Raw genomic sequence first — 27,242 nt, forward strand, 5'->3', positions numbered from 1 at the left:
CCACCCCAGCCTTGGAATCTTGGAGAGACATACACATTAACATATCTCAGGCTCTGAGAAGTCCCATAATAAAGAAACTTGCTTACCCAGTATCTGAGAAACAGTTAACCATAGAACCTGTCCTCTCTTTCCCTTACCCTTTCCCTTCCCCCTCTTTCTTTTGCAGGGAGAGGGTCAGGTAAGCTTGCTCTAGTTTAATCTTTGTCTTACAGATAAAGAGAGCCCTAGAGAAGGGAAGTGACTTGTTTAGGATCTTACAGTGGGGAAGCTGGGACCAGTACCTCCCATGCTTGGCATAAAGCCCAGTGGCTTTTGTTTTTGTTTTTTAATGTTTTTCTTTTACTATTTAGTATGTAATTCTTAAAAACACCTGACTTCAGTAGTTATCAGCCCATAGCCAGATTGTTTCATCTACACCCCACCCACTTCTCACTGCTCTCCAAACTGGATTATTTTAAAGCGCATCTCAGAAGTCACATCTCAGGAGGTCCAGGAGGTCGTGCCATTTTATTTCTGAATACCTAGTCATTATCTCCAAAAGATAAAGATAAATCCCCCCCCTTATCAAGCTACAATGCCATTATCGTATCTGAAATTAAAATATGCAGTCAGTGTTCAGAGGTCCCCATTGTCTCAAGCATTTTGTTTGTCTGTAGTTGGTTGCTGTCATCGAGATCCAGGGAGGGTTCCCACATTGCATTTGGTTGCTGGATGGCCCTTGTGTGCTTACTTGTCACCATAGCTACTTAACAGCTTTGAGATCTTGAGCCAAGTTACTGAACCTCTCTGAGAATCAGTGTCCTCAGAAAACATCTTATAATAGAAGTTCTTTTTTTTTTTTTTTAAAGATTTTATTTATTTATTTGACAGAGAGAGATCACAAGTAGGCAGAGAGGCAAGCAGAGAGAGGGGAGAAGCAGGCTCGCCGCTGAGCAAAGAGCCGGATGTGGGGCTCGATCCCAGGACCCTGGGATCATGACCTGAGCTGAAGGCAGAGGCTTTAATCCACTGAGCCACCCAGGCGCCCCTATAATAGAAGTTCTTACATCACTGTAAGAATAAAGGAAGATACTCAATGTGAAATACTTTAGGGAGTGCAAGTGCACTGCTGCTAATACTATGATTGTCTTCTAGATACAGATAACTCCCAGATTATAGATAACTCAGCTTTAGGACTACTGTTTAAGCCTGGTTTTATTTTTTATTTTTTATTTTTTTTTAAGATTTTATTTATTTATTTGTCAGAGACAGAGGGAGAGAGAGCGAGTGAGCACAGGCAGACAGAGAGGCAGGCAGAGGCAGAGGGAGAAGCAGGCTCCCTGCCAAGCAAGGATCCCGACGCGGGACTCGATCCCAGGACCCCGGGATCATGACCTGAGCCGAAGGCAGCTGCTTAACCAACTGAGCCACCCAGGCGTCCCCAAGCCTGGTTTTATTTTATTACTTAGCAAGATCTTTAGCCCTTGTGGGTAACTGTTACTTAAGAAAAGGTGATAATGCCCCTTCTCCTCTCCCAAGGGAGTTCTTTCTCACTGGACAAAAACAGAGGAATCAGCAATGAGCAGTAGTCACAAATGGTATTTAATCAACTGTTGAGCAGAGTTCCCTAGCATTCCAACCTCACCCCACTCTGCTGCTTTTCTCTGTGGCACTTTTCAGCCATGCTCTATATGGCTTCCTTACTTGTTAAATTATTGTTGTAGTCTTTCTTCCCAATAGAAGGTGAGCCTCACGAGGGCAGACATAGTCTGTGTGTCTATGGATGTTTCCCAGCAGTAGCATAGTTCTGCCACTGGCAGGTCCTCAGTAAATGCTCGTGCAGTGACTGTGACTTCTGTCTTTCCATGAGCCTTTCCATGAGGCCAGAGAAGTGGATTCATCTGGTCAGCCTTCAAGGTCAGCTATGTTCCTGACATTTTATCTTTACTACTGACGTTGCTAAAGCGCTCTGCAGGTATATTTGAGGGTGCTCTCAAGAGCACATCTGGTGGGGGACTTACTGGCAGTGTAGTTGGTGACTGTGGCCTTGCCACATTTTCTCTCCAAAAGCTTAATCTTTCTTATCTTTAGTTTCCTGGTAAATTAAAGGTTTTATTAGTAATCCCCACTTCAGAGTACTTTGGGATCATCAAGTAAAATACTGGATTTGAGCTAGATACACACTAAGGAGCTATACATGTTGTAGTCATGAATTAATTGAATTGGCTAGGGAGTGGCTGTCTTGGATTGCCTTTATGGCCAAGGTTTCCTGGTGTCTTGCCTTTTTCATTTTGCTATGGCTTCCTTGCTCAGTCTGATTTTGGCGATAAAAGATTTCCTCCCTTTGTTTACATGGTTTATTTTGCTGGGGACAAACAGCCTTTAGGATTGTTTTTCAGGAGTGAGCTGGGGGTGGGGAGTTGGGCTCAGGGTATTATGCTAGGGCTTTCCCTGGATGGTGGTGGATGTCTCCTTATTCTTTAATTAGTCAGCTTCTGGAAGACTAAGAAGTGGAAAATTTTAAGGCGGTTGCCATTTGTGACTCTAGGCTGTAGCCCGAGGTTAATCATTGAGAAGCCCAGATTGCTGGCAACACTTTGTTTTCAGGAATTGGACCTCGCAAGCAGAACAAAGCAGCCCCCACAGGGGAGTGCTCTTAGGGCTTGTGAGGGGAAGCTTTGTCTGCCCCTCTGGAAGTGACTTGGGAATTGTAGAAGCCAGCTGTTACTCCATCTTCGTTTACCTTCTGAAAGCTGATTTTCTTTGGCAGCTCTGTCCAGTAGAACTAACTAACTAGGTGGAAATGGTTTCCAGTCCACATTGCCCAGTACTATGGCCACCAGACCTGTGTGGCCATTGAGGACATGAAACAGTGCATCTAAGGAGCAGAATTTTAAATTTTGTTTAATTTTAATTAATTAAAATTTAAGGGGGTGCTAGGAGAAAATAAAGTTTAAATGACCCACCCATCTTTAGTGGTTCTGGATGGCACAGCGCAGCACTAGGCTGTTGCTCTTATTTCCCACCCTGACATTGAGCTCCCGGGCTTGGCTCCAGGACTCTGTGGCCTTACTCCTTGCTCACATGGGTATCCCCAGCCCCAAGCCCATAAAGTCCTTCTTGCTTTCTAAGTTCTTTCATGCTTTCGGAGGGGTAAACATTTGCGTTGTACAAGAAACAAAGCATGCTGTCCCACTCTCCAGTTGCTTCCTCTGTGCCTTTTTTTCCCAGCTGGATTGAGATTTTCCTGGAGCTAGCCCCGTCATTTGTATATCCCCTCTGTCCTCTCTGTCGTATCAGTCGTTCTATTAATACTTACTGCCAGTTGATTAACTGATACGTCCTTTTTAATTGATTTCTCCCATTTCCCAGGTGCGTTGAAGAAGAGTCTCACAGCGGATCAGGTCCGGGGTGATCTCATAACTCTTGGTAGGTCATTGCCAAAGTTGCTCAGGGTGACAGGCCTGGCAGCTCTTTATTTTGTTCAAGTTTCTTTCTGTTCTCTTATAGGTCTTAGTGAGGAGAAAGCCACTTACTTTTCTGAAAAGGTATCATATTCCTCTTAATCAGAGTTAATTAAGATTGTTTTGTTTTTTTTTGTTTTTTTTTTTTTTAAAGATATTATTTATTTATTTGACAGAAAGAGATCACAAATAGGCAGAGAGGCAGGTGGCGGGGTGGGGGGGCAGGAGAAGCAGGCTCCCCAGTGAGCAGAGAGCCCGATGTGGGGCTCGATCCCAGGACCCTGGGATCACGACCCGAGCCGAAGGCAGAGGCTTTAACCCACTGAGCCACCCAGGTGCCCCAAGATTGTTTTGTTTTTATTTCATGAAAAGAAACAAGTGTGAAATGCCGACTAAGGAAAAGCCATCAATCAATTCTGTGTCATTTCCCCAGCTTAATGGGTTTCATGCAAATGACATACATACAGTGTTTAAATGGCGGCACTATTTAGTGCATCTCTGATGTTTTGCCTCTGATTTGACTGACTTTAGCTGTCCTGCAGTTTTTGTCCCAAACTGGGACTCCATCTTGGAATGAAAGAAAACATTTATGTGGTCTTCTGCCGGTCTTTACTGCCCGTCTTTCAGATCTGTGCATTTAGGCTGAGCCCTTGGTTCTGCATTCTTCCCCTTGTCTGTATAAATACTAAACGTTGCTGTTTTGGGGTACAGAGTGAAGAGGGGGCATTTTCCCCATTGTTATGACTTCAGCTTTTTGCTTTTGTTCTAGTGGAAGCAGAGTGCCCCCACCCTTGCTCGATGGGCCATAGGACAAACTCTGATGATTAACCAGCTTGTAGATATGGAGTGGAAATTTGGAGGTAACTAGTTAGAGCTAGTTCCGGGTCATTCGGGGGGTGTAGGGTGGGATTGCAGAGGCTTTCACATAGTTTCCATGGGGAGCACACGTCCTCAGTCCTCACAGACTGAGGGCTCACAGTTGGGGCTAGCAACTGCTTCTCTGTATTGCTGCTGGCGTTTGGCAGCTGTTTTTGTGTCCTTGGCTCTTGGTAAGTTGACTTCCTGAAGAGCACATTTTGCTGTCCTCATGTTCATCCCTGCATGGCTTCTGCTGGACAGCCTGTGAGATTGAGGTGTTGAGAGTAGGTACGTTGTCAACCCATCACTTAACGAATTTTCTCTTTTGTGTCACAGTGACATCTGGGAGCAGTGAACTGGAGAAAGTGGGAAGTATTTTTTTACAAGTAAGTCTTCTGATCTGTGAAAACGGGTAGATTTTTGACTTGGTTAAGAATTACAAAATTGTCATTGGATTTTTTTTTTTTTTTTTAATTTATTTGACAGACAGAGATCACAAGTAGGCAGAGAGGCAGGCGGAGAGAGAGGAGGAAGCAGGCTCCCTGCCAAGCAGAGAGCCCGATGCGGGGCTTGATCCCAGAACCCTGGGATCATGACCTGAGCCGAAGGCAGAGGCTTAACCCACTGAGCCACCCAGGCACCCCTGTCATTGGATTTTTTTAAAGACCCAGTTAAGCGGCTGTTCACTGAAGTGCCAAGTACTTCAGAGCCGTGTGGTCAGCCAGACACGTGGCCACTAACGTCCCAACTCTCAGATTAATAGGATCTTCATATTTTTCTTAAAAGCTTGATTGTTTTGTAGTCATGAAAATTGTTAGAAGTTTTGGTGATCCAGATTGCTTCTCTTTTATGCTCAAGTCAGAAGCTGGATGCTTTGATGTTTAAGTGAAAAGATTTCAAAAATTTCTTTGCCCTATTGTCATCATTTTAATTTAAATTTTTATTGCCTCTTTTTTTTTTTTTTAATCAGTTAAAGTTGGTGGTTAAGAAAGGAAATCAAACTGAAAATTTGTACATAGGTGAGTCTGAATTCCTGTTTGAGCCTTTTCACTTTTTCCATGTTCTCTGCAATCAGTGGTCTTGTGAAGCACCACAAATCATTTCTTCTAGGAAAAAAGTCATCCCTGAGCTGTGGAGTAGCCATTCCACTGCCTCTCCTCTCATAAATAATAAGCCATCAGCAGGTTGGAGACCCCACAGTTGAAGAGCCTCTTTGAAAAAGGGAAAGTGCAGGGAGAAGGGACAGCAAAGATTGAAGAGCAAGCCGCTCTTGCTGCAAAAGTCGTGCTGAACATCCTGAATAATGCCCTTTCATCTCTTTGTGCTGTGAAGTTATGCCATTTTTAAATTCTCCACTTTTGTAGGGAGCCGAGAACCTTTCTGTGTTCAAGGCTCTCAGTTCTTTATTGTGGTCAATTACCCATCAAGTGCTGCTTAGATGTACTAAGTCAAAAAAGAAGAAAAAAAAAATCTCTGGGTGGAAATTCATTTTCTTGGATGATTCTGTGGAGTTGGAAACATTTACCTGAAGCTGAATTTTCTCTCCCCAGAATTAACCTTGCCTCAGTTCTACAGCTTTCTGCACGAGATGGAGCGAGTCAGAAGCAGCATGGAGTGTTTGAGCTGATTTCTGGCCCCTTCCCTCTTCTCTTCCATGGGTGGCTGCTCTGAGAGGCACCTCACTCACAGGCCTGTGGGGTGCTGATAAGGGCCCTGCTTGCTTCTTGGGAGCCCATGTGCAAAGTTTTCTGGAAAATGACAGGATTAAGTACTAAAGAACCCTATAAGATTACTCTGAATTCTTTGTTAAGGGAACCTTGTCTCCAAGGACACTTTTTAGGTATTCATACAGGCTATTATTGCATCTCAAATTCAGGGGAGGAAATAAATGGTTACCTCCCCATTAGAGTTCCAGAGTAAACAGATGCACTCAAGATGCACACTGGTCATCCTTTCCTCAAAAAAGCAAGGGCTTATTTATGGCTGACACATGTGGGGAGCCCCCAGCGATCTCTCTATGCACTCTGCATTTGTGGGGTGGTGGTGCATTGCTAATCAGTTTTTAATGGGGCACCTGTGTATAAATACTTGCTTGGTCTGCTCTGAAAAGAACTGAGGCCAACCTCTGTCCTCATTTTGGGTTGTGCCCTGTTGTGTTGTAATGAGGCTATTTTAGCTTGTTTTGGTTCAAGCTGACCTCTGTTGGTTAGACAATGAATAAAAAAAGCTTCTAAAGAAAAGGTCTGAATCCAGTTGTCTCTGTGAATGGATGAAAGAGTCATCTGCCTTGCAGAGCGCTAGTGCTCTAATCTTCAGCAGTTATCCTGGTTTTGGTGAAGGCTGTGAGTCTTCAGTGAAATTAGCTGTGGTCCAAAGGTAGAATTTGTAAGAGCAGTTCAGGGCAGATTCAGGTTAAAAACATCAAGAAAAGCATGAGTGTTGTGTTCCGATGACTTTAGGGTCCCACCTAGCATATGATTTATATTCCTCAGGAATTTTTTAAAAAATTCTGAATAGATAATACATCCCCATGGTTTAGAAGGTACATTGTGAAGTAATTCCTTCTCATCCCCATTCCCCAGTTACCTAATTCCTTTCCCTTAGTAACCACTGTTAAGTTTATTCTGTGTTCTTCCAGACATATTTCTTGCATTTGCAAATTCATAGGCATAGAATTTAACCTACTTCCCATACAAGTGATAGCATAGTATACACACAGCGTCTTGTGTCTTGCTTTTTTCTGCTTTACCTGGAAATCATTCCACATCTGAACAGAGAAAGGGAAAAACAAAAACAACAGAGCAACCTCCTCCTTTGTAACAGATGCACCATGTTTCTCCAAATGGATGATTTTTTTTTTTTTTAACTGGTTTCCTCCTGGTAGGTGTTTAGGTTGGTTCCATTCTTCTATAAATGATGCTGCATCTGAGTATTTTTTTTTTTAAAGATTTTATTTATTTATTTGCGAGAGAGACAGTGAGAGAGCATGAGTGAGGAGAAGGTCAGAGGGAGAAGCAGACTCCCCATGGAGCTGGGAGCCCGATGCGGGACTCGATCCCAGGACTCCGAGATCATGACCTGAGCCAAAGGCAGTCGTCCAACCAACTGAGCCACCCAGGCGTCCCAGCATCTGAGTATTTTTGTATGTATGTCATTTTGCATGAGTGGAAGTATAAATATATGGATGTGGAATTGCCAGGTCAAAGAATATATGCATGTATAATATATAAGAAGGAATAAAGTAAAAAGATCCTTCTCTCATTTACTCAGTTTCCTCCAACAGATAACCTCTGCTGTTTCTTAAACGTCCTTCCTGGGGTGCCTGGGTGGCTCAGTCAGTGAGGTGTCCAACTCTCTTAAAGACTTGTTTGTATGTTTGTTTAATTTGACAGAAACAAGTCAGGGAACATAAGGTGAGGGAGTGGGAGAGGGAGAAGTGGGCTTCCCACTGAGCAGGGAGCAGGACGTGGGGCTCCATCCCAGGAGCCTAGGATTGTGACCTGAGTGGAAGGCAGGCGCATAATGACTGAGCCACCCAGGTGCCCCAAGCGTCCAACTCCTGTTTTCAGCTCAGGTCATGTTCTCAGGAGTCATGAAATCTAACAGGCTCTGCAGTCAACAGGGAATCTGCCTGAGGATTCTCTCCCTCTCCTTCTGCCCCTCCCCCTGCTTGCACACATGTGCTTTCTCTTTCTTTCTTTTTTTTTTTTTTAAGATTATTTATGTATTTATTTGACAGAAAGAGAGAGAGAGAGAGATCACAAATAGGCAGGGAGGCAGGCAGAGAGGTGGGGGAAAGCAGGCTCCCTGCTGAGCAGAGAGCCTGATGCAGGCAAGGCTCCATCCCAAGACCCTGGGGTCATGACCTGAGCAGAAGGCAGAGGCTTAACCCACTGAGCCACCCAGGCGCCCCTGTGCTTTCTCTTTCAAATTAATAAAATATTTTTTTCTGTAAATATTTTATTTAAGTATTTGACAGAGAGACAGTGAGAAGGAACACGGGGGGGGCGGTGCTAGGAGAGGGAAAGCAGGCTTCCTGCTGAGCAGAGAGCCTAATGCAGGGCTCCATTCCAGGACACTGGGACCATGACCTGAGCCCAAGGTGCCCCAGTAAGTAAAATTTTTTAAAAGGATTTTATTTATTTTTTTGCCAGAGAGAGAGAGATCACAAGTAGGCAGAGAGGGGGAAGCGCCCCCCCTCATTAATCTTTTAAAAAAAAAAACACCCTAGGATGGGGTACCTGGCTGGCTTAGTCAGAAGAGCATGCAATTTTTGATCTCTAGGTCATGAGTTCAAGCCCCACATTGGGTGTAGAGATTACCCCCAAAAATAATAATAAATTAATAAAATCTGTAGGAATGGCTGTCAGGCTAGAGACCTAGGAAGGAGTTGGGTCCAAAGACAGTCCACTAGAAGAATTTGTTCTTGCTGGGGAGGTAGGGGAGTCCGTCTTTGTTAAGACCTTGAACTAATTGGATGAGGCACACCCACATTATGGAAGGGAATCTACTTTATTCTGATACAAAGGTCCACCAGTTTAGGGGCAACTAGGTGGTTCAGTCTGTTAAGCGTCTGCCTTGGGCTCAGGTCATGAACTCCAGGTCCTGGGATTGAGCCTCACATCAGGCTCCCTGCCCCATGGGGAGTCTGCTGCCCTCCCTCTCACTTTGTGCGTATGCCCACTCTCGCTCTCACTCAAGCCAAGATTAAATAAATAAAATCTTTAAAAAAAAAAAAACCAACAGCAACAACATTGGCCATCGATCAGGTAATGTTAAGGACACATATACTTTAAAAAATAAAGATCTGCCAGTTTAAAATTTTTTTTTTTTTAAAGATTTTATTTATTTGTCAGAAAGTAAGTGGGAAGTAGGGGGGCAGAGGAAGAGGGAAAAGCAGGCTCTCCTCTGAGCAAGGAGCCCACTGCTGATGCCAGACTCTATCCCAGAACCCCAAGTCCCCAGGACCACAACCTGAGCCAAAGGCAGCCACTCAGCTGACTGAACCACCCAGGTGTCCCCACCAATTTAAATATTAATCTTATCCCCCCAAAATACCACTTTCACAGAAACATGCAGAATAATGTTGGACCAAATATTTGGACATAGCAGGCCAGTCAAGTTAATGCACAAAATTAACTATCACAGTGCCCAACTGATTTACATAGAGATTATTCCAATTTATGAAGGATTACCAGATTAATTTTACAAACACCAAAAAAGAGCAAATTGATGCTTTTGGACAGTGTCCAAATGTGTGAGCTTTCTGAGGGCCTCATGTGCCTACAATGGAAATCTAAGGTGAATTCACAGAATGTGAATTTTAGACACCTAAAATACAATCTAATTAAATCCACTCATACTTACATATAGGGAAATGAAGTGCTCAGTCCCTAGAGACTGAAACTGGTCCCTGACCAGAGGTCAGTGCTACCCTGTGAGTCATGGGTATCCTGCTTTAGTTCATTCAGAGGGATCCTGAGAGACCAGAAATGGATTCAGCCTGGCAAGCCATCCAGCCCTGGTCTTCGGATAATCCATAAGAATTGTACCCACCGGGCCACTGGACAGATTCTGATCAAAGAGCTCTGTGCCCTGCCCAATTCAGGCGTTCCTGCCCCACCTGTATCACAACAGTGGCTTCCTGATGGTCCCAACCCAGTTTGCAACCTCCTAGCTTCCACAATCTGAACTGTTCCTGCGTGAGCATTCTTACAGGCAAGTCTCATGTCAGCAGACAGATCCCGATACTCATGACTGCCTGGTTTCTAGGGTAAAGCCCAAACCTCTTAACACACCAAACCCCCAGTCTGGCCCTGCCTATACCTTCTACCCCTCTCTCTCCCTTGAGTCTTGGCATATATCCTCTCCAGGAGTGTCTGGTCCTACCATACTGCTGACAGCTGCCAAGCCATGAAGCCATCTGCCTCTTCTTGGGCCTACAGTGCTTGTCCATGCTTTGAGATGTAGCATGCAGGGCACTTCTGAGGGCCTCCCTTGACATGTCCAGGCCCTAATAAGATCTCTGGTCTCCAGTAATGTACCCACTACAGAAGCCAGGGGTGTAGGCTCTGGAATCAGAATGCTTGGTTCCAGTCCTGGCTCCTCTGCTTTCCAACTGTGTGACCTCAGGCAAGCCCCCGACTTCTTATCTTTGAGATAGCTCCTTTTTGAAATGGGTGTAGTTCTTCCCTCACCAGGCTATTGAACTGGTCATGATGCCTGCTAGCTATTTGTTATCAAATAATTGTCATCATTTGTTTCCAGGATTCTCTTCCACACCAGCCCATGAGTTTCTTGATAAGACTTGTTTTTCAGGGGCGCCTGGGTGGCTCAGTGGGTTAAAGCCTCTGCCTTCGGTTCAGGTCATGATCCCAAGGTCCTGGGATGGAGCCCCGCATCGGTCTCTCTGCTTAGCGGGGAGCCTGCTTCCCTTCCTCTCTCTCTCTGCCTGCCTCTCTGCCTACTTGTGTCTACTACTACTGTCTGTCCAATGGATAAATAAAATCTTTTAAAAAAAAAAAAAGACTTGTTTTTCAGCTCGGTAACCCTAACATGAGTCAGCTCCACACCCCCACCTGGTCACAGGTCTGTTGTCAGTTGAAATGAAATGAGGCTGTGTGTAGATCCTCCCTGGCAGGACTGTTAGTGAACCTACCTAGCTTTTGGGGAAGTTAGTTTGATCATTGCTTAGTCAACAGAGATCATAGATACAAGGCAGCCGGTGAGGCTGGGCACCCATCTTCCAAGGGCCATCTCCCACCAGCCCCTGAGCTTCTTGCCGCGTGATTCCAAGAATGCTCTTGGAATGCCTCCTGTGGGCCAGAGCTCCTCTGGTTCCTTTGGGAGTGGGAAACTAAGCTGTGTGCACAGGTAACTGACAATTTTGTATTTTCAGCACCTCTTTCTATGCAGGAGGAGAGTATAGCCTCACTCCCGTTTGCTCTAGTTCAGATTTCATTATGAACTCTAGGAACTCCTCTAGTCACTTTGTTGTATTGGGGTCTTGTCACAAATATTACCTATTGAATCAGGAGCATTGATCAGGGCCTGTAGACTGTTAGGGATTTTGCTGCAATGCTGGGGGATTTGAGCAGGGCCTTTTTTACTATATTTTATCTTTGCATTGATTCACTCTTGTTACTATCCTGCTTAGAAATCTGCTCTCTGGGGGCGCCTGGGTGGCTCAGTGGGTTAAGGCCTCTGCCTTTGGCTCAGGTCATGATCCCAGGGTCCTGGAATCGAGCCCCACATCGGGCTCTCTGCTCAGTGCAGAGCCTGCTTCTCTCTCTCTCTGCCTGCTTCTCTGCCTACTTGTGTACTATGTCTGTCAAATAAATGAATAAAATCTTAAAAAAAAAAAAATCTGCTCTCTGTTAACCTAGTTTTTGGCTGCAGGTTATTCTTATTTTGTATTTTATTTGCTATTGGAGCATAGTATTCGTTGAGATAGCAATGGTCAAGCCAAGAGAAGATCAACCAGAAAGACCTGTATTCTTCCCTGGAGGAAAAAGAACTGTCCTGTTTGGGGTGGGGAAACATTCACTGTTTGGTTCTGACACAGAGTTTCTTTTTACCCTGGTGATATAAAAAAGAAAAAAACAAACAAAAGAAACAAGCTGGTGATGACAAGGAAAATCCCCGAACAGTCCCAAGTGGTCAGCTGCTCCACAGTGGGACCAGCTGCCTCACACATGAGCATTTGCTAGAGTATAGAAATGGCCTTTCCAAAAGCCAGATAACCCAACAACAAATATCTTCCTGAAAATATTTGAAGATACTTGGTCTTTTCTGGGTTGCTTTTTTTGGCATAATATTTCACAAAGGTATTTCAGAATTTCTGTGAAAATTATTATAGGTAAAGTCTGATGGAGGATACCTTGTATTTGGATGGCACTGTAGTTGTGTGTTTGTGTGTGTGTGTGTGTGTGTTGAGGGGAGTCAAATTTATTTTTTTTAACTTTTTTTTTTAAAGATTTTATTTATTTGACAGAGATCACAAGTAGGCAAAGAAGCAGGCAGAGAGATAGAGGAGGAAGCAGGCTCCCCACTGAGCAGAGAGCCCCATGCGGGGCTCCACCCCAGGACCCTGAGATTATGACCTGAGCCTAAGGCAGAGGCTTTAACCCACTGAGCCACCCAGGTGCCCCGAGGGGAGTCAAAATTTAAGACATAACTTACATGCAATGAAACTCACTCTTTTGGGGGGCCCCTGGGGGAGGCACCTGGATGGCACAGTCCCCCCCCCCCCACTTGTGCTCTCACTCTCACACTCTATCAAATAGATAAAATCTTTAAAAATTCATTCTTTATAAGTGTGCAGCTGAGTTTTGATAAATGTATGTAGTAATGTAACCATTACCACAGTCAGGTGTTAATATAGAATATTAACATCACCTCCAAAAGATCCCCCATGTTCTTCATAGGCAGTCCTTTTCTCTTACCCCTAATTCAGGTGACCACTGACCTGATACCTGTCTTCATAGTTTCGCCTTTTCCAGAATGTAAATAGAATCATTCAGTGTGAACCTTTTGTGCCCAGCTTTTTCCACTTAGCATAATGTTTTTTGAGATTCATTTATATTATTGACACATCAGGAGTTTTTTCCTTTTTATACCTAGCTTATATTTCGTAGTATGGGGCCTTGATCCCAGAACCGTGAGATCATGACCTGAGCCAAAGGCAGAGGCTTTAACGCACTGAGTCTCTTTTATTTTTGTCCATTTACTGCTGACCAGTGGAGTGGGTTGTTTCTTTCATTGATGATTTTAGAATCAGGAGCACTAGTATAGTTCCCAGCATTCATTCCTTTACATCCATCATCTCCTCTGAAGCTCAGGACACTCTCAGAGTTAGGAGTTGTTTCACCAGTCTGGGAAAAAGGGTTACACTTGGGTGCCTGGGCGGCTCAGTGGGTTGGGCCGCTGCCTTTGGCTCAGGTCATGATCTCAGCGTCCTGGGATCGAGTCCCGCATCGGGCTCTCTGCTCGGCGGGGAGCCTGCTTCCTCTTCTCTCTCTCTGCCTGCCTCTCTGCCTACTTGTGATCTCTCTCTGTCAAATAAATAAATAAAATCTTTAAAAAGAAAAAAAAAAAAGGGTTACACTTGCATGGGGTCACAGGGTGATATTTGGAGCCTTGGTCATCTAACTCCCAACTAGAAAGGGCTTTTGTTTGTTTAAGAGATAAACACATTCCATAAAATTCCATAAAATTGAAAAGGTTTTAACAGAACTTAAATAAACTAGGAAGTATTTATTACACAAGCTACCCCCCCCACCACTGAAACATCTCCAATAATATTTTCTTTTTTTAAAAAGATTTTATTTATGTGAGAGAGAGTGAGCAAAAGAGGGAAAGAGAGAGAGAGCACTAGAGCATAAGCTGGGGGAAAGGGAGAGGGAGAAGCAGATGCCCTGCTGAGCAGGGAGCCCGGTATGGGGCTCCATCCTAGGACCTGAGATCATGACCTGAGCTGAAGTCAGATGCTTAACCAACTAAGCCACCCAGGCGCCCCAATAATATTTTATTTCTTCTTCTGTGTTAAAGTAGGAAGAATCTTTAGACACTTTTTTTTTTTTTAAGATTTTATTTATTTGACAGAGACAGTGAGAGAGAGAACACAAGCAGAGGAGTAGGAGAGGGAGAAGCAGGCCTTCCGCCAAGCAGGGAGCCCAATGTGGGACTCGATCCCAGGACCTTGGGATCATGGCCTGAGCCAAAGGCAGATGCTTATCCAGATGCCTCTGGATCACTGAGCCAGCCAGGCACCCCTTTAGACACTTTTTTCCCCCCAAATTGGTCTTTTCTTGAACAATGGGTGATCCTATGATGACTAAAAGGTAATAGTCCAAAAATAAACCAAAATTTATACTAGCAACCAATTGAGAATAGTCTAGAATTAGGCAATAGGAGATCAGTTATATACGTTATGGTATGGGTATAGAATGGGATAACATGCAGCCACTGAAACTGACACTGAAGAAGATAGTATTATGAAAGGGATCATGGTCATGATGTAGAGGCAAACAAATCAGGTTACAAGACAAATCAACGTGAACCTACTCTTGGAAAAAATGTTTACATAGAATTACAGGTTTTTAATTTTTTCTTTCACTTATTTGTAGTTTCTAAATTTTTCAATATGCACATAAATTAGTGTGCTCTATTTTTAAAGATAATATGTGAAAGGTGCACAGTCAAAAGTTCAAACAGAACTGAAAATGGTGAAAATTAAAAACCAGCCTCTTCCCTGCCCCCAAGATTGCAAAGAACATCTATTATTTTTGTAAAAAATGTTTGAACCAAAACAGTTAACTTCCTCCACACCAACTACCTGAATTAATTCTGGATGCCTGTCCCTAACAAGGCCCTGATGATTCCTCAGGGCTGGCCTGACCCATAATCTGGGAGTCTTCCTTTCTTCCAGTTGGTAGTCCCACTTCTTTCCCATGGCCTCTCTGGAACCAGCTCCTTACCATTCCTTTTCATTGTCAGTCCCCTAGATCCAACCCTGTACATTTTTTTTCTTTTTAAAAAATTTTATTTATTTATTTTAGAGCACAGGTTGGGGACGGGGAGGGACAAGCAGACTGGGCTGAGTGTGAAGCCCAGTGTAGAGCTCTATCTCATGACCCTGAGATTGTGACCTGAGCAAAAACCAAGAGTGAACATGTAACTGACTGAGCCACCCAGGTACCCCTGACCCTGAACATCTTGACAGTACATTTGATTCAGAAAAGCTTTAGTGTAACACTACTATTATAAAATCAAGAAGGAAAAGCAGGAAGGAAAAAAAAAAAAAAAAAAAAGGCAGGGAGGGAGGGTAAGACAGACAGACAGAGAAGTTTTAGTCCTTTGCCTCCCAGAGCTTGCACGGCCTTTATTGCTTCCTGCTGATGGGATAGAATGAGTCTGAGCTATGGAGTCAGACTTGGGTTCAAATCTACCTTTTTTTTTTTTTTTTTTTAATATTTTATTTCTTTGACAGCCAGAGAAGGAACATAAGTAGGGGGAGAGGGATAAGCAGGCTCCCCGCTGAACAGGGAGCCAAATACAGGGCTCCATCCCAGGACTCTTGGGATCGTGACCTGAGCCAAAGGCAGATTCTTAACGACTGAGCCACCCAGGCACCCCCCCCCCCTTTTTAACATTTTATTTCTTTATTTGAGAGAGAGGGAGAGAGATCACAGAGGGAGGGATAGAGGGAGAAGCAGCCTCACTGCTGAGCAGGGAGCCTGATGTGGGGCTCTATCCCAGGAGGGAGCCACCCAGGCGTCAGATCTGCCTTTTATCATCTGTGTTCATAGATACACTTGTTCTGTGAGAATATGTTGGCCACCTGCTGTGCATCTGCTCAGGTGTTAAGCTATGTGTGACCTTGAGGTTTGCTTCACCGATGTGCACCTTTGGGTTCATCTGTAAAATTGAGAGTGTCTACCTTACAGGGTAATTGTTAAGGACTAAATGAGGTGGTCTCTGTAGGGCCCTAAGCCCAGTGCCTGCTTCAGAGAGGTTGGTGCATTGTCAGCACTCTCACCCATCTTTGGGTTGTTAGTATTCAGAGAAAAAAGGAAGTAAAATTATCTGCACTGGGTACCTACACCCCTCCCCTAAAATTTCCATGCCAGGACTGAAGGACTGGCTAGACCAATGGTTCTCAAAGTGTGGTTCCTAGACCAATAGCATTAGCATTACCTGGGAACTTGCTAGATGTACAGTCTTAGACCCCACTCTAGGGGCACCTGGGTGGCTCAGTTGGTTAAGCGTCTGCCTTTGGCTCAGGTCATGATCCCAGGGTCCTGGGATCGAGTCCTACATCAGTGGGGCTCCCTGCTCCACGGGAGTCTGCTTCTCCCTCTGCTCCTTCCCCTACTCATTTTCCCTCTCAAATAACTAAGTAGAATCTTAAAAAAAGAAAAAAAGACCCTGCTCTAGTCCTACTGAGTCAGGAACTCTGGGGTGGGACCCAGTGATCTGTGTTTTAACCAGCCTTTGGAGTGTGATTGTGATAAATGCTCCAATTTGAGAACCACAGGATTACATACACCATCCCCTGCCTTTCAGAGACCCTGAATACATCTCTAATAAACACAGAAGATGACCAGCCTAGTAGGGACCCTGCAAACAGTCTACCTCTGATAGAGATGCCTCTGGATCATGGGTTGCAGAGCCTTGAAATTTAGGGACATCCCTTAAAACAGCTTGCTTGGCTTTCTTCAGGAATATCTTATGGTTCAGTCACCCTTTAGTGAAGAGTTTCATCTATTGGGTTAGGGGCTTCTTCGATTTTTTTTCATCCTGCTGTATGAAACAGGGCGGATTTGAGACTTGTGGTGTGCTTTGTCTGGATGTCAGAGGGAGGGAGAGGCAGACTCTTCCCTTTATACCTTTCTGTGTGTAGTTCAATCAGTGGTTCTTTTAGCTGCTTGCTGTGTATAGGGCAGCCCCAGTTTCAAAATTCTGCCCCCTTGTCTCTTTGGGAGCCCTTAAAGCTTGTGAGATCTTTCCATGCGTTTTTGGTTTAGAAGTGATGGCCCCTGTGACTGTGTACAAGGCATGGTGCAGGGATGGTGGGGCACAGTGAATGAGGAGACCTGGCTTCTCATCTTCCAGGACCTTGAAATCAAGTTCAAGAAACCCAGGCAACACACAGGAAACCGTAAATCCACGTGGACAGGCTATGCATGGTGGACAAGGGGGATCACTGGCCCCAGAGCAGAGGCGGTGGATGGTTGGGGAGGCCTCACTGCAGGCTGGACCAGAGTCAGGAGCCCAAGGAGGAGGAGTCCCAGGGCCACACTTACCCTTCTCCTGGCCTGTGTGTTGAGGGAGATCAAGAAGCTGCCTCTGGCTTCTTCAGAGAGAGAGACCGTTTACCTACTGTTGACTAAATAAAGGCTTACAGAGGCTTATGGGATAAGGCGGCTTTCACATCAAAGGGCTCTTACAAAACAGCTTGGTGATGAGTTAAGTACAAATGAATCAGAAACAGATGGACTCAATTTCCTCGAAAATACCCCTGGGCTTCAACAAGAAGAGGAAAAGTGCTCAGCCAAAGGCATTGTGGGTTTTTGCTGATCCTAAAATACGCTCGACGATTTTGCTGGAAACAGAGCCAAGATGTTGGGACGCTGACGGGCTCCAAGTCATTGGAAAGTCTGGGCTGGGATCCTGCCAGCCCATCAGGTGATTCCCAGCAGCCCCCACCAGCTCTCACCACTCTTCCAGTGGGTCCTGCTCTGGGTTTGGGAGGGCTGGACACAGCTCCAGTGGGACCTTCCTCCTTCCTGCCTTAGTTCCAACTATAAAATGTAGGAGTTCATTTAGATCTCTAAAGGCCTTTTCTACACGGGTGTTCCATGAGTAATAATAATAATTGCCTACATTTACTGGGTGGTTCTTTTTGCCAAGCACTGCCTTAAGTGCCTTATATATGTAGGCTTCTTTTACAGCTTTTAAGCAACCCTGACTTAGAGCTATAATGATCTCCATTGGTTCAGAGAGGTTAAATAGCTTGTCCACTGGCCCACAGCTGGTACAGAGTCCAGATTCTAACCAAGTGGTAAAGTAATTGGTAATTCCTAGCCTGTCAATTTACAGATTTCCATTCTTTTTTTATTTTTTTTAAAGATTTTATTTATTTATTTGACAGAGAGAGATCACAAGCAGGCAGAGAGGCAGGCAGAGAGAGAGGAGGAAGCAGGCTCCCTGCTGAGCACAGAGCCCGATGCGGGACTCGATCCCAGGACCCTGAGATCATGACCCGAGCCGAAGGCAGTGGCTTAACCCACTGAGCCACCCAGGCACCACAGATTTCCATTCTTATGGCAACCTTCTAGTTTTGGGTTGGTACAGAGTAGACTCTTCTCTGACTGCCTGGCTGAGGCTCTCTGTTCTCTAAGAACCTGGCCAAAGTAGCCTGAAACCCCATCTTGCTCCTGCTTACCCTCTGCTCTCCCAGGGCCCTGTGTGCCTGGGTGGGTTGCTGGGAATGCCCAGCTTTGCTTTTATGGACAGTGACCCCAGGGCTGTGTCACAGATGCTTGCCTGAGGAAGCATGTGGGGCACGCCCTAGAAGCCCTGACAGGGCAGGTCTGACTCAGACTGGGGAGAGGCACCATCAGGAGCCAGGCAGGCCGGCAAGGTGAGGTGATGGTACTGCTGAGGGCAACAGCGTAGGGAGGTGAGAAGGGGTCTGACCCTTGTGGACAACTAGCCACAGTTTAAGATGCCAGAAACCCAGGGTTAATGTTGGGCTGGGAAGAGATCCTACAAGGCCTGCCTTAGAACTTGGTCCTGAAGGGAGTCACAGCCAGGTGTTAGGCAGGAAAGTGACAGGAGCGTCTGTGCCCTGCCCTCTGGTCTGGCCCTTATCCCAGCTGTCTCCTAGCTCATGTGGGCGTGAAGGCCTCAGGGCAGAGGATGTGTCCAGCACAACCCGTAGGAAATGTTTGGTGTTACCAAAAGTGCTGGGCATAGCAGTTGGGTGACGTTGACCCTGGACATCCATCTCCCATGAGATGATCCATGTCCTCTGACTTGGGTCAACTAGAATAATCTGGAAAACAAGCATCTAGGCAGTGGTTCTTAACCCTGGCTGCACCACAAATCCTCCAAGGAATGTTTGAGAACACGCATGGCAGGTTCCCAGCACTGAAGTCAGATCTCTGGCAGCAGACAGGCTGGCAGCAGTGTTTTCAGAAGCCCCTCATGGTTCCAGGGCACCGCCAGGGTTTGGAACACTGAGAGCCTCCTTTGTGCATCAGAATCCCCTTGGGCATTTGCCTCGCCCCAGCCCCGACTTGTGAAATTGGCATGGGGTGGGATGGAGAGGGATTGGGGCATCTGCATGTTTTTTTTTTTAAGATTTTATTTATTTATTTATTTGACAGAGAGAGAGAGAGAGACATGGCAAGAGGGAACACAAGCAGGGAGAGAGAGGGAGAAGCAGGCTTCGCGCTAAGCAGGGAGCCTGATGTAGGGCTTGATCCTAGGACCCTGGGATCAAGACCCGAGCCAAAAGCTTAATGACTTAATGATTGAGCTTAATGACTGAGCCACCCAGGTGCCCCTGCGTTTTTTTAAAGAAGATTTTTTTTTTTTTTTTTTTTTTTTTTTTGAGAGAGAGAGAGAGAGATCACAAGCAAAGGGGAGGGTCAGAGGGAAAAGCAGACTCCCTGCTGAGCATGGAGCTGGATGCAGAACTCCATCTGAGGATCCCAGGATCATGACCTGAGAGGAAGGCAGATGCTTAACCACCTGAGCCACCCAGGCTGCCCCCACCCCCGGGCATCCGCATTTTTCTTGTTTTTTTTTTTTTTTTTTTTAAGATTTTATTTACTTATTTTTTATTTGACAGAGAGGGATCACAAGTAGGCAGAAAGGCAGACGGGGAAGCAGGCTTTCCGCTGAGCAGAGCCTGATGTGGGGTTCCATCCCAGGACCCTGAGATCATGACCCTCTGAGCCAAAGTCAGAGGCTTAACCCACTTAGCCACCCAGGCGCCCCGCGTTTTTTTTTTTTTTTTTTAAGATTTAATTTATTTGACAGAGACATAGCCAGAGAGGGAACACAAGCAGGGGGAGTGGGAGAGAGAGAAGCAGGCTCCCAGCTGAGAAGGGAGCCGGATGAGGGGCTTGATCCCAGAACCCTGGGATCATGATCGGAGCCGAAGGCAGACAACTAAGGCAGATGCCTAATGACTGAGCCACCTAGGTGCCCTGGCATTTGCATTTTTAACAAGCTCCCTGGGTGATTCGGGTGATTCTCCTGTCCATATAATGTTCAGAACCCTTGATCCTATCATTTGACTATTTGCTTTGGCTTCTAACGTAGGTCTGAGTCCTGGTGGATTAGAGGTTGATCAGAAGGTTGATGCAGACACAGCTCAAAAACCTTCTCATAAAGCTGTGGGTGTTTGATGACTCTCTGCCACTCTTGGGGCCACAGAGACTAGAATAATGGCAGTTCGCAGAGTGTCTTACAGAACACTCCAACATACCATCGTTCACAGACAGACCCTGCTGTCCAGTGCTTGCCTGAGTGGGTGGGGCAGAGCAGCCCTGGACCTGGGCTCCAAACTCCTGGCTCCTCCCCCACCCTCCAGTGCTCTTTTGAGCTTCTCTCCTGAATGTTAAATAATAACAATGGGGGTGAGGGGTGCCTGGCTGGCTCAGTTGGAAGAGTTTGTGGCTCTTTTTTTTTTCTTTTTAAAGATTTTATTTATTATGTGTGTGTGTGTGTGTGTGTGTGTGTGTATATATATATATTTATTTATTTGACAGAGAGAGACAGCAAGAGAAGCAACACAAGCAGAGGGAGTAGGAGAGGGAGAAGCAGGCTCCCCTGAGAGCAGGGAGCCTGATGCAGGTCTCGATCCCAGGACCTGAGCCAAGGGAGACAACAACTGAGCCCCCCCAAGCACCCCAGAGTGTATGACTCTTGATCTTTGGTTTGTGAGTTGGAGCCCCATGTTGGGTATAGAGAGTACTTAAATAAACTTAAAAAAAAAAGTTTAAAAAAAAATAACAGTGAATGAAATGGACATATTCATTTGACTGGTCAACTTGGTGACATGGTCAGATGGATAGAGGGACTTGAGTGTCAGCCTGAGGGATTCGGACCATATACAGTAAGTTATTTAGTTGTTCATACAACAATATTTTCCAAGGGTCTGCTTTGCATCAGGCATAGGGACACCGTGGTGAGCAAAACCAACCCTATAGGCTGACTCTGCATGTGGAGACAGACAGTAAATAGGTAAAGAAAATGTTATCATAAAATGGGTTAAGAACTATGTTCATGCAAGGATAGAGAATAATCTGTGTGTGTATGTTGGGGGGGAGGCTTCTTATGGTGGTCAGGGAAGGTCCCTTTGAGGAGGTGACAAGGAACCTAGTCCTGGAGGATGTTAGGAAGCCTGGTAAGTAACTTACGGTAGACAGAAGGGGGTGGCCTGTGCAAAGGTCCTGAGGCATGGTTGGTGTGTTTGAAAAATGAGGAGGCCAGGGTGGCTGGAGAAGGAGAGCAAGAGGGAGTATGATGAGGGCAGAAGTTAGCAGGGCCCAGGCACACGGGGCTGTGATAAGGAATTCAGTTCTTCAGAAAAGCAACCTGCATTTTATGTCCCAAGTAAGGGTACATTGGGGTTTGAGTGATGGGAAGTAAGAAGAACATGAATATCATCTCCATTTGAGAAACATGGGCTTAACGTCTGAGCGCATGTGTGACCCGGGGCAAGTCCTCACTGTGGACCTCAGTTTTCCTTTGTGGGAGGATTGGCTCAGGATCTGTGTCTGCCGAGGTATCCTGGCAGCCTCTAGCTATCCATACATAAACTGAAGATAAAGAAGTGTCCTCCACCGGCGTGGCTGTGACAGTGAAAATCTTTTGGAAGCCATGTCACTGATGTTTGTTCATGATTGAGTGAAGTTGTTGCTGTTCTTGACTCTACTATTGTCCCCAGGGCAAGCAACCGGTAAATACCGATTTACCAAGGCTGAGCTGGCCTTATTTCATGTTGGTCTCATTCGTCTTTGACCCAGGAGGAAAGTGTAAAGTGGGTAGGAGGGAGGCAGGAGGGAGGAGGCAGTGTCGTTGTGTAGCTGGCTTTAGGACAGAGGTTGGGGTGAGGCCAGGAGCTGGGCGCTGGGAAGGTGTCATTTTTTATGAATGATTTCCTGACAGGTAGAGAGGCTGACTCAGCGGGCAGCCTCCCGCAGACTGGTGTGTGGGGCCTGCTTTTCCGGAGCCCAATACTAATCTGCCTGGGGCAGCTGGCTCCTGGGAAGGAAGGGCCCTCCCGCTCAGTGGGGAGGGCAACTGTGCATCTTTGGCGGTTTTTCTACCCCAGAGCTTTTCTTAGCCCATCCACTGTGGGCCGTGGGGGAAGCAGCAGGACCCACCAGGCCTCTCTCCTCCTCCTCCTTTCTTTTTCTTTTCCTTCCCCCGCTCCTCCCCATCGTGCTCCTCCTCAGAGGCCTGCCGTCAGCAGCTTTCAGCTCCAGTGCCTGCCTCGCTCCCTTGCCGCTCTCAGCAGCCTTGTGTCTGTGGGCGGTGGGGTGGGGGTGGAGGGGGTTGGGGGCGGGGGAGAGGAGGGCTGCTCCTTGAGAGCCCCTCTGCCCAGCAGGCCTCTACAGCCAGGAGGTTCTTGAGGGTACAGGAGAGAGGGGGCTGAACTCTCAGGAAACCAAAGAGACAGAGCGAGGAGGGATTCTGCCTTCATATCCACGCACCAGCCCTTGGGAGCTTTCTCCTTAGAGAATTCCCTGACAGGCTCTGTCATCTCCCCGAGGTCAGAGAAACCATTCCAGAGAGAAGCCCTGAGCTCATGGCCAGCGTGGGAGGATTTTCAAGCCTGCCTCAGAGTCTGAGCAGAAGATGTGTGTCTCTGAGCTTGGGAAAATGAGGAAGAGGGGGAAGGGAATCTGTGGAATGTCTGACCACCTACTAGGCACCAGGAAGGATTGCCAGGGGCCCAGGTAGAACATTCCATCCAGTACAACATTAAGAAGCTGTTGTTATTCCCACCCACCCCACCCCCATTTTACAGATGAGGAAACAGGCTCAGAGAGGGGAATTCATTTGCTGAACAACACACAGTAATTGAGTGGGGAAGTGAGGCTTCAAACCTGTCTGCCTAGCCCTAAAGCCATTCCTTAACCTCACTCCCTCTGGGAGGGAAGGCCTGTGAAGGTGAATTTGGAGGAAGAGCCCCTCCTGCTGGGTGCCACAGAGGATGGGATGGGGAGAATCCAGGATTTGTATCTAACTTCCTGTGTGATCTTGGGCAAACTACGCCTTCTTTCTGTGCCTCGTTACCCCATCTGTACCAGAAAGGGTTTAAACTAGGTGTTGTTGAGATCCCTGCTAGTGCCAGCATTTTCCTTTTGAAATCACCCTCCCAAGGCCCAGAGCTTTGCAGAGGGCCAGACACTAGCTACTAGAGTCCCTTCCCGTGGGTCTTCCGCTCTTCCTTCAAGGCTTGTTCAGCTCAGGAAGGGAAAGGCACTGCTGGTAAGTGGAAGCTGAGTTTTAACCATCCCGTTTGCCTGAAATGTCTGCATGACCTTGGGCAAGTCACGAAGCCCCAGCCTCAGAGAACAGGGTCCATGACCCACATCCAGCCTCCGTCCTAAAGGCTCAGGGGAGCTAAGATGCCAAGTGCTCTGGGACCCTCTAGAAGGAGGAGCCCCTGGTTCCTCCCTCTCAGGTGTTGATTAGATCGGGCCTGCTGTAATTATCAACATTTGGAAGCAATTTGCAGCCGGCTGCAGGCAGTAGGGGGTGGAGGGGAGGGGGCAGCCTCTGGAGAGCCTAGAAAATCTAGTTGCTGAGGAGCATCTGGGTCAAGGTCTTCTCCTCCCAGGCTTGTCTGCAGGCTGAGTCAGGCCTGCCCCCTCCCCCTGGTCTTGGTGGCATACCCCTGAAAAGAGGCGCCGCCTTGCCAGCTGAGAGCGGCTGGAAGTAGCAAGGGCGGCTAGTGATGCTGGAAACAAAATAGAACAAGCTCGCAAGTTGAAACACTTCAGTTTCCTGGAAGTCCTGGTCAGTGGGGCTGTACTTGGGGGGAACATCTCTGGAACCAGCGTGCCAGCTTCCTCCTTCCATACCTGCCCTCACTGCCTGGGGTCCCATGGGCAAGTTGCTCCTTTCTATGTGCCTCAATTTTCCTAGCTCTAAAATGGAAGCAATTCCAGGGCCCTTGGCTGGCTCAGTCAGTGGAGTACGTGACTCTTGATCTCAGGGTCATGAATTCAAGCCCCACCTTGGGCATAAAGCTTACTTTAAAAAAAATAATAAACAAATGGGAGCAATTCCTACTCTGGGGCTGTTAGAGGCATACATGAAGCCAGGTGTGTGTGCTTGGCACCCACAGTGAGCCAGCCAGTGACAGCGCTTGCTGCTGAGGGTGTCTGTTCTTGTTGGCGTCACACCCGTCGCATTACGCTGGACTCTGTCCCTGGATAGAGGTGGCTGTCTCCTTCGCCCCCACCTGCAGCACCTTGATGGGACTTCATCTGATCAGCTGCACTGCACTCACTGCTGTAAGGGTCTGTCTCCCAGCTAGACCCTGAGTTCCTGTAATCCTAGTGCCCGGCACCCCACAGCTGACACCCATTATTGTTGGATGGATGCTTTGACAGTCTCTGCAGTGGGAGTTGGGGAGGTGGGGAGGCAGGGAGGTGGGGAGGCAGGGCTCTTCCCCATGCTTCTGAGCCTCAGGGTCTGGCTCTCAGCTTCCTCTCACTTTCCTGAGCTTCTCTTGGGAATGTGGGGCTGATGCGCACTCATTCCAAACCACTCTCCGCCACAACTGCACCGGCACCTGGAGAGAGACCGACCCAATGGGCCTCGGGAAGGAGCCCGGCTGCAGATCTGTAGTTCGTGCACTTCCTCTTCATTCACACCTGCCACATCCTGAGCTGGTGGTTTCTGTCCCTCTGTGGGAGCTGATAAACTGGGGCTGTGGGGTGCCCAGAGCCACTCCTATCACACCCCTCCCCAGCATCGTAGAAGGCCCCAAACCTGCGAGGTACTTGGTATGTGGTTGCTGGATCCGTGGTCATGGGTGAGGTTTTCTTGCTCAGGCACCGACTGATAAGGTAGATAGGAGAATATGTAAGTAACATCCTTCAAATTGGAAAGCCGGGGGTGGACAAAGGACCCACATCAGGTGACTCAGACCTGTTTGAATAGAGGGTTGGGTGGGTTGGGTATCTAACTAGCTTTAGGTCCATGTGCAGCACACCTAGTTCTGTGCCTTGGTTTCTCTATCTGCCTGGCAATCCCGCACAATCCAGCTTCCGCTTCCGCTTCTCCTCTTGCTTCCGGTCCTGCCAGCCTCTCCATCACTCCGTCGGCTGCCCTGGTGTCCTGTGGCCACCCAGGCTACCTCCTCCTCCTTAGGCAGGCCTCATCTCTAGTGTTCCTTTCCCCCAGGAGGCCTCCACATCTCCTCATTCCCATGGCTCTTTATGTCACTTGACATCAGGTCCAACAATATACTTACGTGTTCCCTCTTTCGCTGTCTCTCTTCCCAGCCCAGGATTTGGTGCTGGATACAGTTTGATGAATGAATGAATGAATGAGCAGGTGTGCTAGATCCCCTGGGGCCTTGCTTACTACACCAAGTACTGCGCCTGGAAGATGGAAAGGCTAGAAGGATTTTTTTTTTTTTTTTTTTTTTTTTTTTTTTTTTTTGTCAAAAGACCTTCCTGTCATGCCTCTATGAGGGGTGAGGAAAGAGGGAGGCAGAAGACCAGGAAAGAGGCTGTCACTGCCTCTTTCCTCTCTGCCTCCCTCTCCTCTAGGTCTCACGCCTTCCCAAATGGGGTGTTTTCAGCTCTGAGCCCAATTCCTCATGAACTGTTATTATAAACAGCCTAGAGGCCAGGAATAAGAACGATTCTTTATTCTTTTTTCCGTTTTTTTTTTTTTTTTTAAGATTTTATTTATTTATTTGACAGAGATTACAAGTAGGCAGAAAAGCAGGCAGAGAGAGAGGAGGAAGCAGGCTCCCTGCTAGGCTAAGAGCCCCATGTGGGGGTCGATCCCAGGACCCTGGGATCAGGACCTTAGCTGAAAGCAGAGGCTTTAACCCACTGAGCCACCCAGGCGCCCTTCTTTTTTCCTTCTTAAAAGGAATATAGCATGGGGAAAATGCTGCTGAATAGAGGGCAGGGAAGAATGGAACATGCCTGAGCTAAGAGGGGCATGGGGTTCTCAAGACTGGGAGCTAGGGCCCAGAGAGAGACACTGCCAGAGCCCAAGAATCTTGATGTCCAGTGCAGTCGAAAAAGCGAATATAGTGGATGTCCTCTTCCAAACAGTCTGGCCCAAACTGAAAGGGAAGGCACTGCAGGAAGCACATGGAGCCTTTGCAGGGGGGAGAGGGAGCGGTGGGAGGAAAACCCAGAGCCTCTCTAGAAACTCAGAAGGAGTATCTTGTGGGAGATTGGGTTCTATGAGGAGGCATCCCTACTCCTGTCACTGGTGCCACTGTCACCTAGCTCATCTCTGAGCCCAGGGCACCAGGGCTCTGCGGGGGGCAGGGTGGGGGATGGGGGTGGGGGGGTTCTGCTGCAGAGGGTGCAGGGGTGGGAAGGAACCTCTTATCTCGGTGCTTCTGAGGGAAGTGAGGAATCCTTGCCTCGCACTCCCTGGGGTAGAGACATAATGATGTATGCCGTTAGGGGCTGGGTGATGGGAACTGTTACCCCCTGGGAGGGCCCCCTCACCCGAGGCAGACAGAAAATGCACAGATGCTCTCCCCACCAGGGAGAAGGATAGAAGGCAAGTTCACACAGGACTGGAAAGAAAGATTGCATTTACAGACATGAAAATGGGCGAAGAAGCAAGGCACAGGGGAGGCAGCAGAAGAGGTTCGAGGGTTGAGGATGCACCTGGAGTCTGAGGTCAATGCTTTATTTAGGCTACTGTGGGCCCCAGGTTCTCTCTCCCCTCTGGGCCGTCGTGCTTTCGCCACCTATTTGTAGAAATCAGATTTATAGCATCTGTTTGCCACAATATCCCATGAAAGACCTTGTGCAAGTCAAGTTCCAAATTCTTATGGAGTGAATTCTGACCAAGGAGTTTTTTGTTTTGTTTTGTTTCCTTTTGAAGTAAGCTCTATGCCCAGTGTGGGACTTGAACTCACAGCCCTGAGATCAAGAGTCATGTGCTCTACCGACAGAACTAGCCAGGCGTCCCCTGACCAAGGAGTTTTGAGAGACGGAGACTTGGACAGAATTCATCCCAGCAGAACAATATACTATACAGGTAGAAGAGTAAGAATTTCTGTTTGTTTCTTTGGGGTAAGGGGCATTGTTTGTGAGGAAGGACAGAGAGGACGCGTAGATATTATCATGTAGATACTGTCAGTAACAAAAGCTTCGGGGCTAAGATGAAGCGGGGCTGGCCTGTCTTTTGAGAAGGTCT

At 47.0% G+C, this 27,242-nt stretch overlaps 1 protein-coding gene across 10 annotated transcripts in view; it reads left to right on the forward strand.

The window, feature by feature from the left end:
* The window catches only part of COMMD7 (COMM domain containing 7), an 80,044-nt gene that overhangs the window by 14,872 nt on the left and 37,930 nt on the right, over nt 1-27,242 (forward strand). For 4 of the 10 annotated variants that reach the window (XR_009344606.1, XR_009344605.1, XR_009344608.1 and 1 more), the window contains exons 4-9: nt 3,352-3,408; nt 3,469-3,527; nt 4,213-4,303; nt 4,638-4,687; nt 5,272-5,320; nt 26,928-27,083. Coding sequence is in view for 6 of the 10 variants with exons in the window: in XM_059133557.1 (XP_058989540.1) it covers nt 3,352-3,408; nt 3,469-3,527; nt 4,213-4,303; nt 4,638-4,687; nt 5,272-5,320; nt 26,928-27,083 (462 nt within the window). In the remaining 4 variants the exon portion in view is untranslated. The other 6 variants (XM_059133562.1, XM_059133560.1, XR_009344607.1 and 3 more) reach the window with 5 other exon arrangements.

The sequence above is a fragment of the Mustela lutreola genome, chromosome 9 (assembly GCF_030435805.1).
Source record: "Mustela lutreola isolate mMusLut2 chromosome 9, mMusLut2.pri, whole genome shotgun sequence".
Lineage (NCBI taxonomy): Eukaryota > Metazoa > Chordata > Mammalia > Carnivora > Mustelidae > Mustela > Mustela lutreola.